The 12,285-nt window shown below is 37.7% G+C and overlaps 1 protein-coding gene across 1 annotated transcript in view; it reads left to right on the forward strand.

The window, feature by feature from the left end:
- The window catches only part of LOC135475174 (large neutral amino acids transporter small subunit 1-like), a 43,300-nt gene that overhangs the window by 24,057 nt on the left and 6,958 nt on the right, over positions 1 to 12,285 (forward strand). Inside the window, exons 4-7 of the mRNA XM_064754962.1 lie at positions 8,174 to 8,299; positions 9,671 to 9,776; positions 11,072 to 11,116; positions 12,124 to 12,247. Coding sequence (XP_064611032.1) covers positions 8,174 to 8,299; positions 9,671 to 9,776; positions 11,072 to 11,116; positions 12,124 to 12,247 — 401 coding nt within the window. The remainder of the gene's footprint in view (positions 1 to 8,173; positions 8,300 to 9,670; positions 9,777 to 11,071; positions 11,117 to 12,123; positions 12,248 to 12,285) is intronic.

Below are 12,285 nucleotides of genomic sequence, written 5' to 3' on the forward strand. Positions count from 1 at the left end.
GGCAGTATGATGTATATAAACACATGAATTATTTAAGAGACTGTACCAGAGATTTTTGCAAAAAATGATTTTTACTAATGAAATCAATTATTGGCTCAGATTATTGGCTTTCAGAGTCTGCATAGTTTTAAAATGATTCTAAAGTTCGACAAAAAAACTATTATGTGAACTGCTTTATTTTAAATTGTGGGAAATTTGTGATAAATTTTGAACCGTAACACACATAGAGACTAGACTGAGACGAGACGAGAAAGATATTATTTTGAGCTACTCTGGAATAATAGCTAAAATTTAATTGGGTTTGTGCTGATATATTTTTTGCTGAAAATCTCCTGTAGGCTATAGTATATACCATGTCTTTATTTGCATAAAGGCCAATTGCCCCATGAGCATTTTTCCAGCATCTTCCATGCTGACGGCAGACCATGTGATAGGTTACATAACAGTACTGGTTACATTAGCTGTACATATTGATGTCCAGTTGTCAAAAAGCCTATAAAGGCTGATAGTCTGCATACAATGTTAAAGTTTCTAATTGTGATCTTTCACTGTTCTCTTTAAACAATGCAGGAATCTGGCAATAAAACTCTGGTTTGGAATTGTGTACATGCGCATGACCAATGACTGAGTAGTTTCATTCCCACATGCAAAATGATAGCTAAGTATCATTTGTTTGGACGTGTGATATTGCTACTTGATGCCTTATTGTCACGTGATGTCTTATTGTCACATGATGCCTTATTGTCAGTCCCCGGGGCGTCGCTGGCTCAGATGACTAAACCACTAGGATATGGGTACATTGAGTATAATAGGTTTAATTGTAAAATTGCATCTGCCTTAGCTATAACATCTCCCTCTGGGAACAAACCAGCTGTTAAGTTAGACTGACATCTGATTTGTACCCAGTCACATGTACGTAAGTGAGCATGTGTTAGGACCAGTTATGACTGGAACTTGTTTGATCGGCTTGCTCACTCATGCATGTGATGATCATATGTAGTAGTGGATTCATTCTCCACGCTTCTGTACTCCTCATGGTGCAAGTTTCAAGAATTGGTATTTCGGCCACACTTCTATACTCCTCATAAAGCAAGCTTCAATGACTGCAATTTTCAGACATACTTCCACATATTTCCGACATTATTGGACAAATGCCACTTGTTGTTTTTGTTATCAGCAGGACAGGCCAGAATACAACAACTCGAATTTTCTCTGAAATGTGTTTTATCTGTGTTTGAGCAATTAAAAAGGAAAACATTCTACATGGTTACTGAAACAAATTTGTGCTGACCTTGTCAAATTGCTGTCTGTTTGCTGTTATGGCTATTGGATATGGTAGAGGAATGCTAGAAACTATCCATCTGACAGAAGCCCAGTAAAAAGTGTCAGAATAACTGAAATACCGTTGCTGCAATTCTTTAACCTTTTCACAAGTTTGCAAGATGTTTTACTTCAAGCTATTGTGAAGGCATTATTCTGTGTAGACTGATGAAAGTATATGTTTTGTGAAGCCCTAAAATTGGCCAATCTCACAAAAATCAAACCAAAAATGTACATACATTGCAATGAAAGTTGCTCTTCATATGCGAAAAGGTTGAGGAAATAGGGTGTGATTTTTTTTCCTGTCCACGGTGTTTTTACCCTAAATTAAACCAGTGCTGAAGTTCTGTTCACTTGTTAAGACCCTTGGCCAGGTATATGTATCCACTAACATATTTCTTAATGTCAAATATACCCCAAAATTTTCGTTCCCCCAGGCACACTGGGAATTAATTATTGTAGTGGTATCCACTACAGCTAGTGACAGCTAGATCACCAAACAAGAGGCTTTTTCAAATGAATCTTGTGACCTTTCTCACTCTTTTTATGTGGCCATGTAATAGCAGGGCTTTTTTGTCTACTAAGTGAAGTTAAGAACTCCTTTGATTTTCCCAGCAGTAGTAATTAGATAAGTCAGTCGAGCAGAACTGCATTTATCAGTCACTGATAAAGTGAATCAAGTGTCAGGGTGTGTTGGATTAACTGTTTAAAGATGAACACACACCTGTGTGTGGGCACTATCATTGTGGCACTATCAGCTTTGTCTATCAGGTGATCAACCAGTCCGTCTCACCCACCCAACATTGCATGGGTCTCTTATGTATATGTGATCTGATTTAATTCTGAAATATTTAATTTTGTGTTCATATATATTGCATACATATATATAATATTAATGAATTAATGGAGCATAACTTAAGGCCATTTCTTCAGAATGCTGAAGTAAAGGTTAAATTTGCAAGAGAAGGAAAAAGGCATAATAATAGAGAAAGCATTGGGTCTTGCAACATTTGCATTATATAAAACATGTAAATTTTTTGTTATCTTTTGTTATTTACATATCCAGTGACCTTAGATGTGTGTGAACTGCAATACAAGGTTCAGTGGTTGTAATTCAAGGTAAAAGTAGACATGTATGAATTTCTTGTGAAAAAAGGCAATTTAGTCTTTTGCCTGCCCCTAACCTCTCCTTCACTGTGGGAACCAACCAGCTGTTGATACTTGATCAATTTTGGACACCCAGTGACATATGTATATAAGTGAGCATATGTTAGAACCAGTTCTCAGTGTAACCTCACTGTGCTCTGAGTCTGTGGTCAGGGTTTACCCTAAGCACTCTGGATTCCTCTACTCATAAAGCTGAGTGCTGTATTGTAAAAGTAAAAACTTGAAGAGAAATGCACTGGAAAACAATAGAATAAATAAATAGAGTCCGCTTTGCTTCACAGGGACATCAACACAAAATAAGAACGCCAAAGCAAATAAAGCTTAACCTGTTGTCACATTTCAAAATACTTTGTGTTATTATATCTTCATACCTGAGATATAATTAATAATAAACTTGATTTAAAAATTAAAAAACTGTCCATGTCACGTTAATTCTGCCGCCCAGAAGAGCTTTATTGTAAAATTTTAGGACATAAAGTGATTGCAGGAAATGTACTAATTTTATTTGTGGCTGAGAGTAGGGCATACAGAAGTCGTCTGTTCTGTAAAATTGACTGTTTCTACTGGTACATGTACTAGTCTACGTCGCCCCCATTTGGTAACCTTTTTTCATTCACAGCAAGCTTTTTAATGACGTTTGAAATTCTGATAGCTGAAAAATGGTTTATATTATGGACAAAGATAAGATTTAATTGACTCCATGTTTATTAGTCTGTCTGACCAAGATTGCCAAATTAAATAAATTGTACATAATAGCTCATTGACCAGCCTCTCATGAATGAAGTTTGGAGATCAAATCTACGTTGTGGCAGAACTTCTGCAGATACAAACAAGATAAATAAAGACAGAACAAGAATGCCAACTGTGGAAGTATTTTGTAGCCCAATTCGAAGGAAAAGATAATGGTAGCATTAACACAGTGTTAGTTAAAGTAATTACCCCATACTGACCCAGCCCCAATTTTCACCAGGGGTACAAAAGATGTCATCACCATTTCCACCCCCCTATGGGTATTTACCATTTGGTACAATGTAACCTTCAGATATATAAATACATTTGCCCTGCACTTACTCACTTGCTGATGGAAATTAATTGTACAGATGTTGATCAATATGTTATAGCCACTTACCTTATCAGCCTGCACCCTCAACCCTGACACCTGGCGTTCTTGGTACCGATCAGCATCGCTTTCTGATTTGTCCATGTGTTCCTACTGAAAATTGTACAAAATGTTTAATTTTACGGAGGTAAAATTCTATAGGTTTTTTTTTTAAGTTTTGTAAAAGGAACTGGTTTCTTGTAGTCTTTCTGACTTACATGTATATTCATGATTCAAGTCTGAGATGCATGAGCAAGAGATTTCTTATCTGAGTGAATAAAATTTATTCGTAGCGCTTTCTCAAAATATGGTCTAACAACTATGTATTTATTCTGGCTAGATATGGCGTTAAAGCTGTCACTAGTTTTTGTTATTTTTACATTTTTAGCTCGGCTGTACAGAAGCTTATATCATACGGAGAGCAACAGCAGGGAAAGAAATGTTGAACAAAATGTTGGGGGTGGTGCCTAAAAAGTACTGCATGTTTTGAACTGGGGTTTTGCACACATGTAGAGCACAATAACATGCGCGGAATATTCTGTTGCTGATGCTATGTATGTGTGTTAATTACTGTAAATTACCATTTTCATGCAATTAGTACTTCCTGTGATGAGCTGAAGATTTGCATTCCTGTGTCTCCTACAGGCAAGGTGTTTGGTAGCCTTGCTGCCAAATCTACGTTAATTCTTTTGTAGTGAACTTTTCATTCATTGTAAACCAATTGACATTCATTTTTCAAAATTACATATGCTATGCTGTTAAAAATGCCGTACTCTCAATGTCATCTAGGGCTATAAAGCATTGTGCAAACATTGATTTTATGCTGTTATTTGCGAAATTGAGTGGACATGCTGAATTAGAGGTCAGCTTGTGGTGAGTCTCTACAAAGGCAGTGCTTGTAATCCAATCCATGATCACAATTCAGCGCCTCCAAACAAGATAGCAAACTTCGTAATGCCTGGGACAGACAGGCTGCTGTCAAAGTGCAAAGCGAAGCTGTAATTGCCCCATCTGTTCGGCAGTCGAGATTGACTGGCAAAAATTGCATGGGAGTTCAGAGGGGGCTTGGTGATGTGAATTTTGATTGGCAATCTATTGATCGATACTTGTCTTGACACTGGTGGATGTTGGAAATCTCCCATTATAGGGCAAAGCAAGGAGCTCTGGTGGGGTTTAAGATCACATGTGCCTCAGATTGGGGACTATTTTTTATATGCCATTACGAGGGCTATTCTTGGATAGCAAGTTATACATATAATTTACAGGATAGGCCTGTTCAGAAAACAACCTAGTTACCAGATCCACAAGTGGTGTTAAAATAGACCTTGTGACATTGTGTGGGGGCGTTCGGGGATGTTGACAGACAGTTAAATGACAGCTACAGCTGAGCCTTTTACAATAGCATGTAGTGAAATGTATACCTAATTAATGGTTTAAATACAAAACTGTGTCAGGTGTTGTTATGGTCAGTTGACACAGTTTGACACATTGTCTTGATTTTCCTCTACCCTACTCTATCCCCACCCCCATGACTCAAACTTCTGACCACGAGGGAATTTATTTCCGTGATCTTTACACAATAGTGTATGGCTGTAGTTTTATTTTAGTTGCGTGATGACCGCATGTGGTCTGTTATATTATGCTGAGATAAGAGTGGATGTGACAGGGTTAAGGTTTTATCACATGCATTCTAACAAAATTCAGCACAAGTGCAGATTTGTACTAGCTGTGCAGAAATTTAATGTTTTCTTGCACTAGGGCAGCTCATATAGAGAATGGCCCATGTTAAAAGATAGGGTGGCAAAACTATGACTAACCGACAGACAGTTAAAGCTGCTTATGACGCCTAAAAATATCGCTTAAGAAACATACATGTACATATCTAGATATATCATCTTTCAAACAGCAGCTTTGCAGTCAGTGCCTTGCTTTAATTGGCCCCTTTAAGAGATACAAGTAGGCCGTGTACATACCAGGTCGTTGTCCACATACCAGCACCATTTTGCAATAAATGTATTTGACTTTTATGAGTTCATGTTTACAGGTATAATTAGTTCAAAACAGCACAGTATCAATATTGTCAAAAAAGGTCTTATAATGTCCTGATACAAATACTCTCTGCATTTTACACATTACCAGATTACAGTGTAATATAATTAACTACTGATGTTATTCTGTGCCAGTATTGGAGAGCCAGAAACAGGCTTGTTCTATATAGTAATAACCGATGTCATTTATCATTTTCTGTCGTGTTGTAATAAAAACAAAAGTAACCTGTGGTTCTGATGAGCAGAAATTCAATATCACTTCAACCCAGCTTGAATATTCGGTGTGTCTCAAAATTTAATGGCTAACTGTATAGCAAGTTCTGCTCATACAGCATTGGTATTGATTTATTCAGGTTTCTCAGATCAAGGTCATAAATAAAGATCAGTCCTTCTCTCTTGAAGAGACGTCAACAGGAAAAAGACTCCATCTACACATTTGGTTCAAAACAGGATGATGGCTTCTTCTCCGGCCTGGACTGTCAGCAGCCTGCGGATGGTCATGGGTTTCCCCTGGGCTGTGCCCGGTTTCCACGCACCATAATGCTGGCCGTCATCGTATAAGTGAAATATTCTTGAGTACGGCGTAAAACACCAATAAAATAAATAAATAAATCAAATCAATCAAAATAGGATGACAAATTGAACTCCTTAATTTACATTTTTGCTTCGTCATGAAATCTGCGTCTATAAATGAAAGATATTTTGTGGTATCCGTGTGACCTTGCAACGAGAGACATCATATGGACACTATAGGCCTTTACCTGCTATTATTACAACTGTTCCATCTGGACGTGGTGAAAGTTGTATTTTGTAACTGAAATAAATCCATTACAAGAAGCTGATTTTCTTACAAAAAACATGCATATGACGGATGACTTTAGTGGACTAACTGTTACAGTATCCAGTTCAAAGTCAAGAGATCAAACCTATGTCGGGTCATACCTAAGACTTTGAACATGGCACTTGTCGCTGCCTGGCTTGGAACTCCGCAGTGAGATGGTAGATCAAGGGAACGTCACTGGTTGGCCTGGTGTTGGCCCACACACAGCCTGAGGAACCTCTAACCATATACAGGCTGCTACTTGTTATATGTTGCCCCTGAAAGAAAACGTGATCAAAGTTAATGGAAACACTGGGTAGGCAGACAGATAAATTGAATTAAAACCTGTGAAACCTTGAAAACATGCCTTTGATTGAACAGGAGTGAACAGAAAATCTTGAAACATACTCCTTAGCTGATGGCCTGTTTTGTTCTACTTAGTTTGCTGTACATGTGTCACATGCAAAGTCTGGTCTTATTGTCTGTATGGTTAGATGTACATGATGATGGAGCAGATGAAAGCTGTTGATTCGCAGTTACTGCTAGATTTTCATGCAGATATGCGTATATGCATGCGACAATGTCTTTTGGTGTTTTGTGTTTTTCTGCCTATCAGAGTTATTCCCCCTTACAGTGAGCATTTTCACAAGGAATGTCCATATTGAAGACGTGAATCCAGTACCATTTTAGGCTCCTGCTTTTGTAGATTTGAGTAGAGAATAACTTCCAGATATTTGGTAGTATTTTGTATTTATTGAAAGATATTTACTGATGGAGTGATTTATGCTCCTCATACAAGGCCTCTCTGGCTGCCGCGAGGTGGAACGCTATCACGGGGATTTCACATCATATACTTGTATTTCTCTCCTATTTTAACTAAGTCTACCAGTTGTAAAGATTGTTTTACAGACAGGGTGAATCTTTTATCAGTGTGAATTTTTTTTACATTTAAGTTTCATGTTTACATGATTGCAAAGCTTTAAAAAACGCGAAAATCATGAAAACAGACAAGATAGAGACAAAATATAAAGGTAGATTTGCATGTTATTTTCATTCCATTTTGTTGACATTTTAGTGACGGCTTACCTGTAAAACATAAAACTTGCGTCACCTAAAGTGTTTTTTCCATCGCCTTATCTCGTGTCTGCTAACGAGCATGCGTTCCAATACAATTTTTTAAAGAAATTGATCTCGTAAAAAATATTGGGATGCACCATGAATACTGTCCATGGATTTCTAATTAAATGTTTACATATATTAGTGTTCATGACATAGATTTAGCCATCATTGTATTTTCCTCTGAAACATATTTCCATCCTATGTTCCCTCCACCTTAAAAAAAAACCTCCCTCCGACTCTTTTTCTCAGTGATTTTTTTAGGAGATAAAATGGATAAGAAAATGTTGAAACATTGATGAAATATTTTAACAGAAACACTCAAACCCTATCACATAAATCAACATACATTGGTTTGTCAGAGATTTGACAGACGCTCCAGGATCCAGAAGCCTCTCACCAATGTGGTCGCTGAGAGTTCAAGTCCAGTTCATGCTGGCTTTCTCAGCAGTCATCTGGGAAGGTCTGCCACCAACCCGTGAATAGTCGTGGGTCTCCGAGGGCTCTGTCCAGTTTCCTCGCACCATAATGCTACCTGATGTTATACATTGTACGGCATAAAAGATCAGTCAAGTAAATAAATAATGCTTTGTGTTGTTGTAGGTATTCTTACCTTTGTGAACATCTACAGTGTTAGAGCTGCCACTCGCATCCAGGATATCTTCACCACAGCCAAGATTTTGGCCTTGATTATAATCATCATCACAGGCCTGGTTATGATTGGAAAAGGTAAGTGACCAAATTGTTTTAACAGTCACAGGGTCCGGGAGTGGATTATGGTATTAATAACAGAGGTCAAGCTTTGAAATGATACGTGAATGTTTGATAGGTGTTTGACTTATGTCAGTAGGAGGGGCCTCCATGGCTCAGTTGGTTAGCGTGCTAGCGCAGCATGATGACCCAGGAGCCTCTCACCAATGCGGTCGCTGTGAGTTCAAGTCCATGTCATGCTGGCTTCCTCTCTGGCCGTAAGTGAGAAGGTCTGCCAGTAACCTGCGGATGGTTGTGGGTTCCCTCTGGGCTCTGCCCAGTTTCCACGCATCATAATGCTGGCCGCCGTCGTATAAGTGAAATATTCTTGAGTACGGCGTAAAACACCAATCATATAAGTAAATAAATAAATATGTTGGCAGCTTACTCAGTGCATTTAACCTATCCATAAACCTGACCTCCATTTTCAAAGTAAAAAATTCTTTAGCAGGGCTGCTTCGGGGGCTGTAGATCCTGGGTCAATCCTGGGTCAAGTCACACCTAAGAGGAAGTTTTAGCTTCCTCGCTTGGCATTCAGCATTAAGGGGAAGTGCAACGACTGTGTCAGTAAAATGGCTTGGGCGTGGCGGCTTACTTGCCTTCGGTTAGTCGTCTCAGTGAAGCCGCACTAAATAAAAGAGTAGTTGAAATTTGTGCTGCAACAAGGAGGAACATTATATGCACTCTAAGAACTTGTTTGTTGTTATACAGTATGTCTAAAAAATTGTTAGGTACGACATTAAACCTCCAGCACTCACTCACTCACTCACTCTTTATCAGGGTATTAAACATCAGTCAGTCAGTCAGATGAATAAATACATAAACTGAGGTAGCTCACTATTTTTTGTGAGTTTGGAATTTGCCGAATATAAAAAATCAGATGAAGAGTATCACCTTCTTTATATTCTTGTGTTAGACAGAAATTTGTTGAAGAAAAATTTCATTTCTCTTCTTAAATAAAGATTTAATTCATTATTATAGTCTGGAAATTGGGAACACTTGTGAATGTCATGATAAAACAGTTTGTACCTTTTGAATCACAGTCTTCATTCTTGGCACACAGTTTTACCATGATAGTGTAAGAATTAACTTTTGCATATTGCTGGTCTCCATGGATAAGAGTTGTGATTAAGACATGAATTATTTTAAGAATTAAAAGTAGGAAGGACTAATCATATTGAGAAATTAAATATTCTTTAGCAGAGTGCTTGAAAAATACACAAATAGTTACATTGACCTGTTATTGTTCATATGTTTTCTTCACTGATAGTTAATGTGGACGTTGATAGAAATTGATGTTGCCTTGATTCATTGTCATTTTCATAACTATTTTCACAACTGTTCTTTCAGGAGAAATCGAGCACTTTGAGAATGCCTTTGAGGATCCTGTGAATGAATTATCGGTGGGGAGTGTGTCCATCTCACTTTATTCTGGACTGTTTGCATATGCTGGGTGGTAAGTACATGCATTTAGGATTTTCTGATGTTTCTGGACTGTTTGCATATACCGGGTGATAAGTGCATGTATTTAGGACTTGCTGGCATTTCTGGACTGTTTGCATATACCGGGTGGTAAGTGCATGTTTTTAGGACTTGTTGACATTTCTGGATTGTTTGCATATACCGGGTGGTAAGTGCATGTATTTAGGACTTGCTGGCATTTCTGGACTGTTTGCATATACTGGGTGATAAGTGCATGTATTTAGGACTTGTTGACGTTTCTGGACTGTTTGCATATACCGGGTGGTAAGTGCATGTTTTTAGGACTTGTTGACATTTCTGGACTGTTTGCATATACCCGGTGGTAAGTGCATGTTTTTAGGACTTGCTCACATTTCTGAACTGTTTGCATATACATGTATTTAGGACTTGCTGACACTCATTACAGTCTTCAAGCTTTGAACAGCCTGGAAATTGGAAGTAACTTTCCCAGGTCTTTGAAAGCCAGGACACATACAGTGTGTTAGTCTAGAAACAGAATCAACCTGATTGACCTTCAAAACAGGGCCCTAGTCCTGTGTTTTATTGACAAGTGATATTTCTTTTCTGCTTGTCTTTGTAAGGATTTTAAAAACTGTGCAAATAGTAACCTTACATTCTCTTAAAGAAAGCTGTTTTTCAGGATGTTTGAATTTGTCTGAAGCAGTGCATTGTAACTAATAAAGTAATTTTACATGGCTTTAAGCAGGTATGACTGTAGAATAGTTATTCAGTCTACTGCAATTAGCCAAGAAAATGTGAATTTAGTGCCTGGAAATGGCGAAAAATTTGAAACTTGCACATTGTGTATTGAACTCGTTCATAGTTGAGTGCGGAAAATGGTCTGAATTTTCATTTGAACTCGATTTGAATTGTATGATGCTGAATTTAGCCCTGAAATTCAAAATTACAAGTCTGCTAGCAACCTGTGGGTGGTGGTGGGTTTCCCCCCGGGCTCTGCCCGGTTTCTACCCACCATAATGCTGGTCGCTGTCGTATAAGTGAAATATTCTTGAGTACGGCATAAAACACCAATCAAATAAATAAATAAATCAATCAAAATTACATTGTAAGCCCATCACGAACACGTAGAAAGGCCTGTTTTACTGGACATTGCAGTTCTAATATATTTGATACTGTCTCTCTTCCTGAATTGTGAATGTATGTTATCAGAGATAAATCTTCATAATATATCCATTTGTTTTGAATATTGGTTAATCAAAGGGAGATAATGCATTCATGTTTTAATTGTTACATTATTTTCACTTGCAGGAATTTCCTTAATTTTGTAACAGAGGAAATGAAGGATCCATTTAAGTAAGTTCTGCAGGCACTTTTGCATTGATCAAAGTGTGCACGCTTTGTACAGTGTTTGTTAAAAAAGAAATTCTGAACAAGTTTGTAAAATTCTTGAGGATCATTTGTTTCTAGATAGACACAAAACTGATACTAAGTTCAAATTCTTGCCTAACCATTGTGCAAGTCTCAAGCTTGTTTAAACTTTTGTGCACATTTTTCATGGCGTTTTTTTTCCTGGTTTTCTTTAGTATTGTAGCTTATGGCGTACCATGAGAGTCGGCATCCAATAAAGGAAAGAAATGTTAAACACAATGTATTGTGGTATTTCACAAAGTACTGCATGAATTGAGCTCAGGGTTTGCACATATGTAGAGCACAATACCACGAGGGGGATATCCCATCATTGATTTCGTGTTTACATATTAATAAAATACCATAAATTACTGCATTCCTGACATAGTATATTTTGTATTAAAATCAGTGTTAAACAAAATGTTAGGGGTGATATCTCAAAGAGTACTGCATTTATTGAACTTAAGGTTTGCGTGCAGGTAGAGCACAGTAACCCAAGGGAGATGTTCCATTGCTGATGCTCTGTGAGCAAATTAATTATTGAAGTTTTACATTTATGTCTTTCCTACAGGTGAGCTCTTTGGTAGCCTTGCTATCAAATCTAAGTTCTTAATGGTTTATGCTTTCAAAAAGAGAGACAAGTGTGGCTTGTTAATAAAGGAGAGATGATTCTGAAACTGTTTTTCTGTAACTCTTTTAGCAGAAACATGCATGTGTTTTTAACATGAGATCATATTTTGAGGTCATGTGGGGATTAATAATCCCTTGTAATGATTATTCACAAATAAACATGAATGTCTGTAGTAAAATTTGCCTTTTTGTCATGTGGATCAAGGGGGATAACTCCCCAATGATTCCATGCTCCATACTTTGTACTTGCAAAACTGGAGGTTGGGGAGACCATGAATGCATGATTATATATGTGTGTCAAATTTTCTGCTAATCTTGTTCAGAAACCTACCTCGTGCTATCTACATATCGGTACCACTGGTGACCCTTGTCTACGTCATGGCTAATGTGGCATACTTCTCTCTGGTGTCTCCTCGAGAGATGATGGAATCCAACGCAGTTGCTGTTGTAAGTCTGGCATTCTAACATGCCTGTTAACTACCGTC

This window comes from Liolophura sinensis, chromosome 9 (assembly GCF_032854445.1).
Source record: "Liolophura sinensis isolate JHLJ2023 chromosome 9, CUHK_Ljap_v2, whole genome shotgun sequence".
Taxonomy (NCBI): domain Eukaryota; kingdom Metazoa; phylum Mollusca; class Polyplacophora; order Chitonida; family Chitonidae; genus Liolophura; species Liolophura sinensis.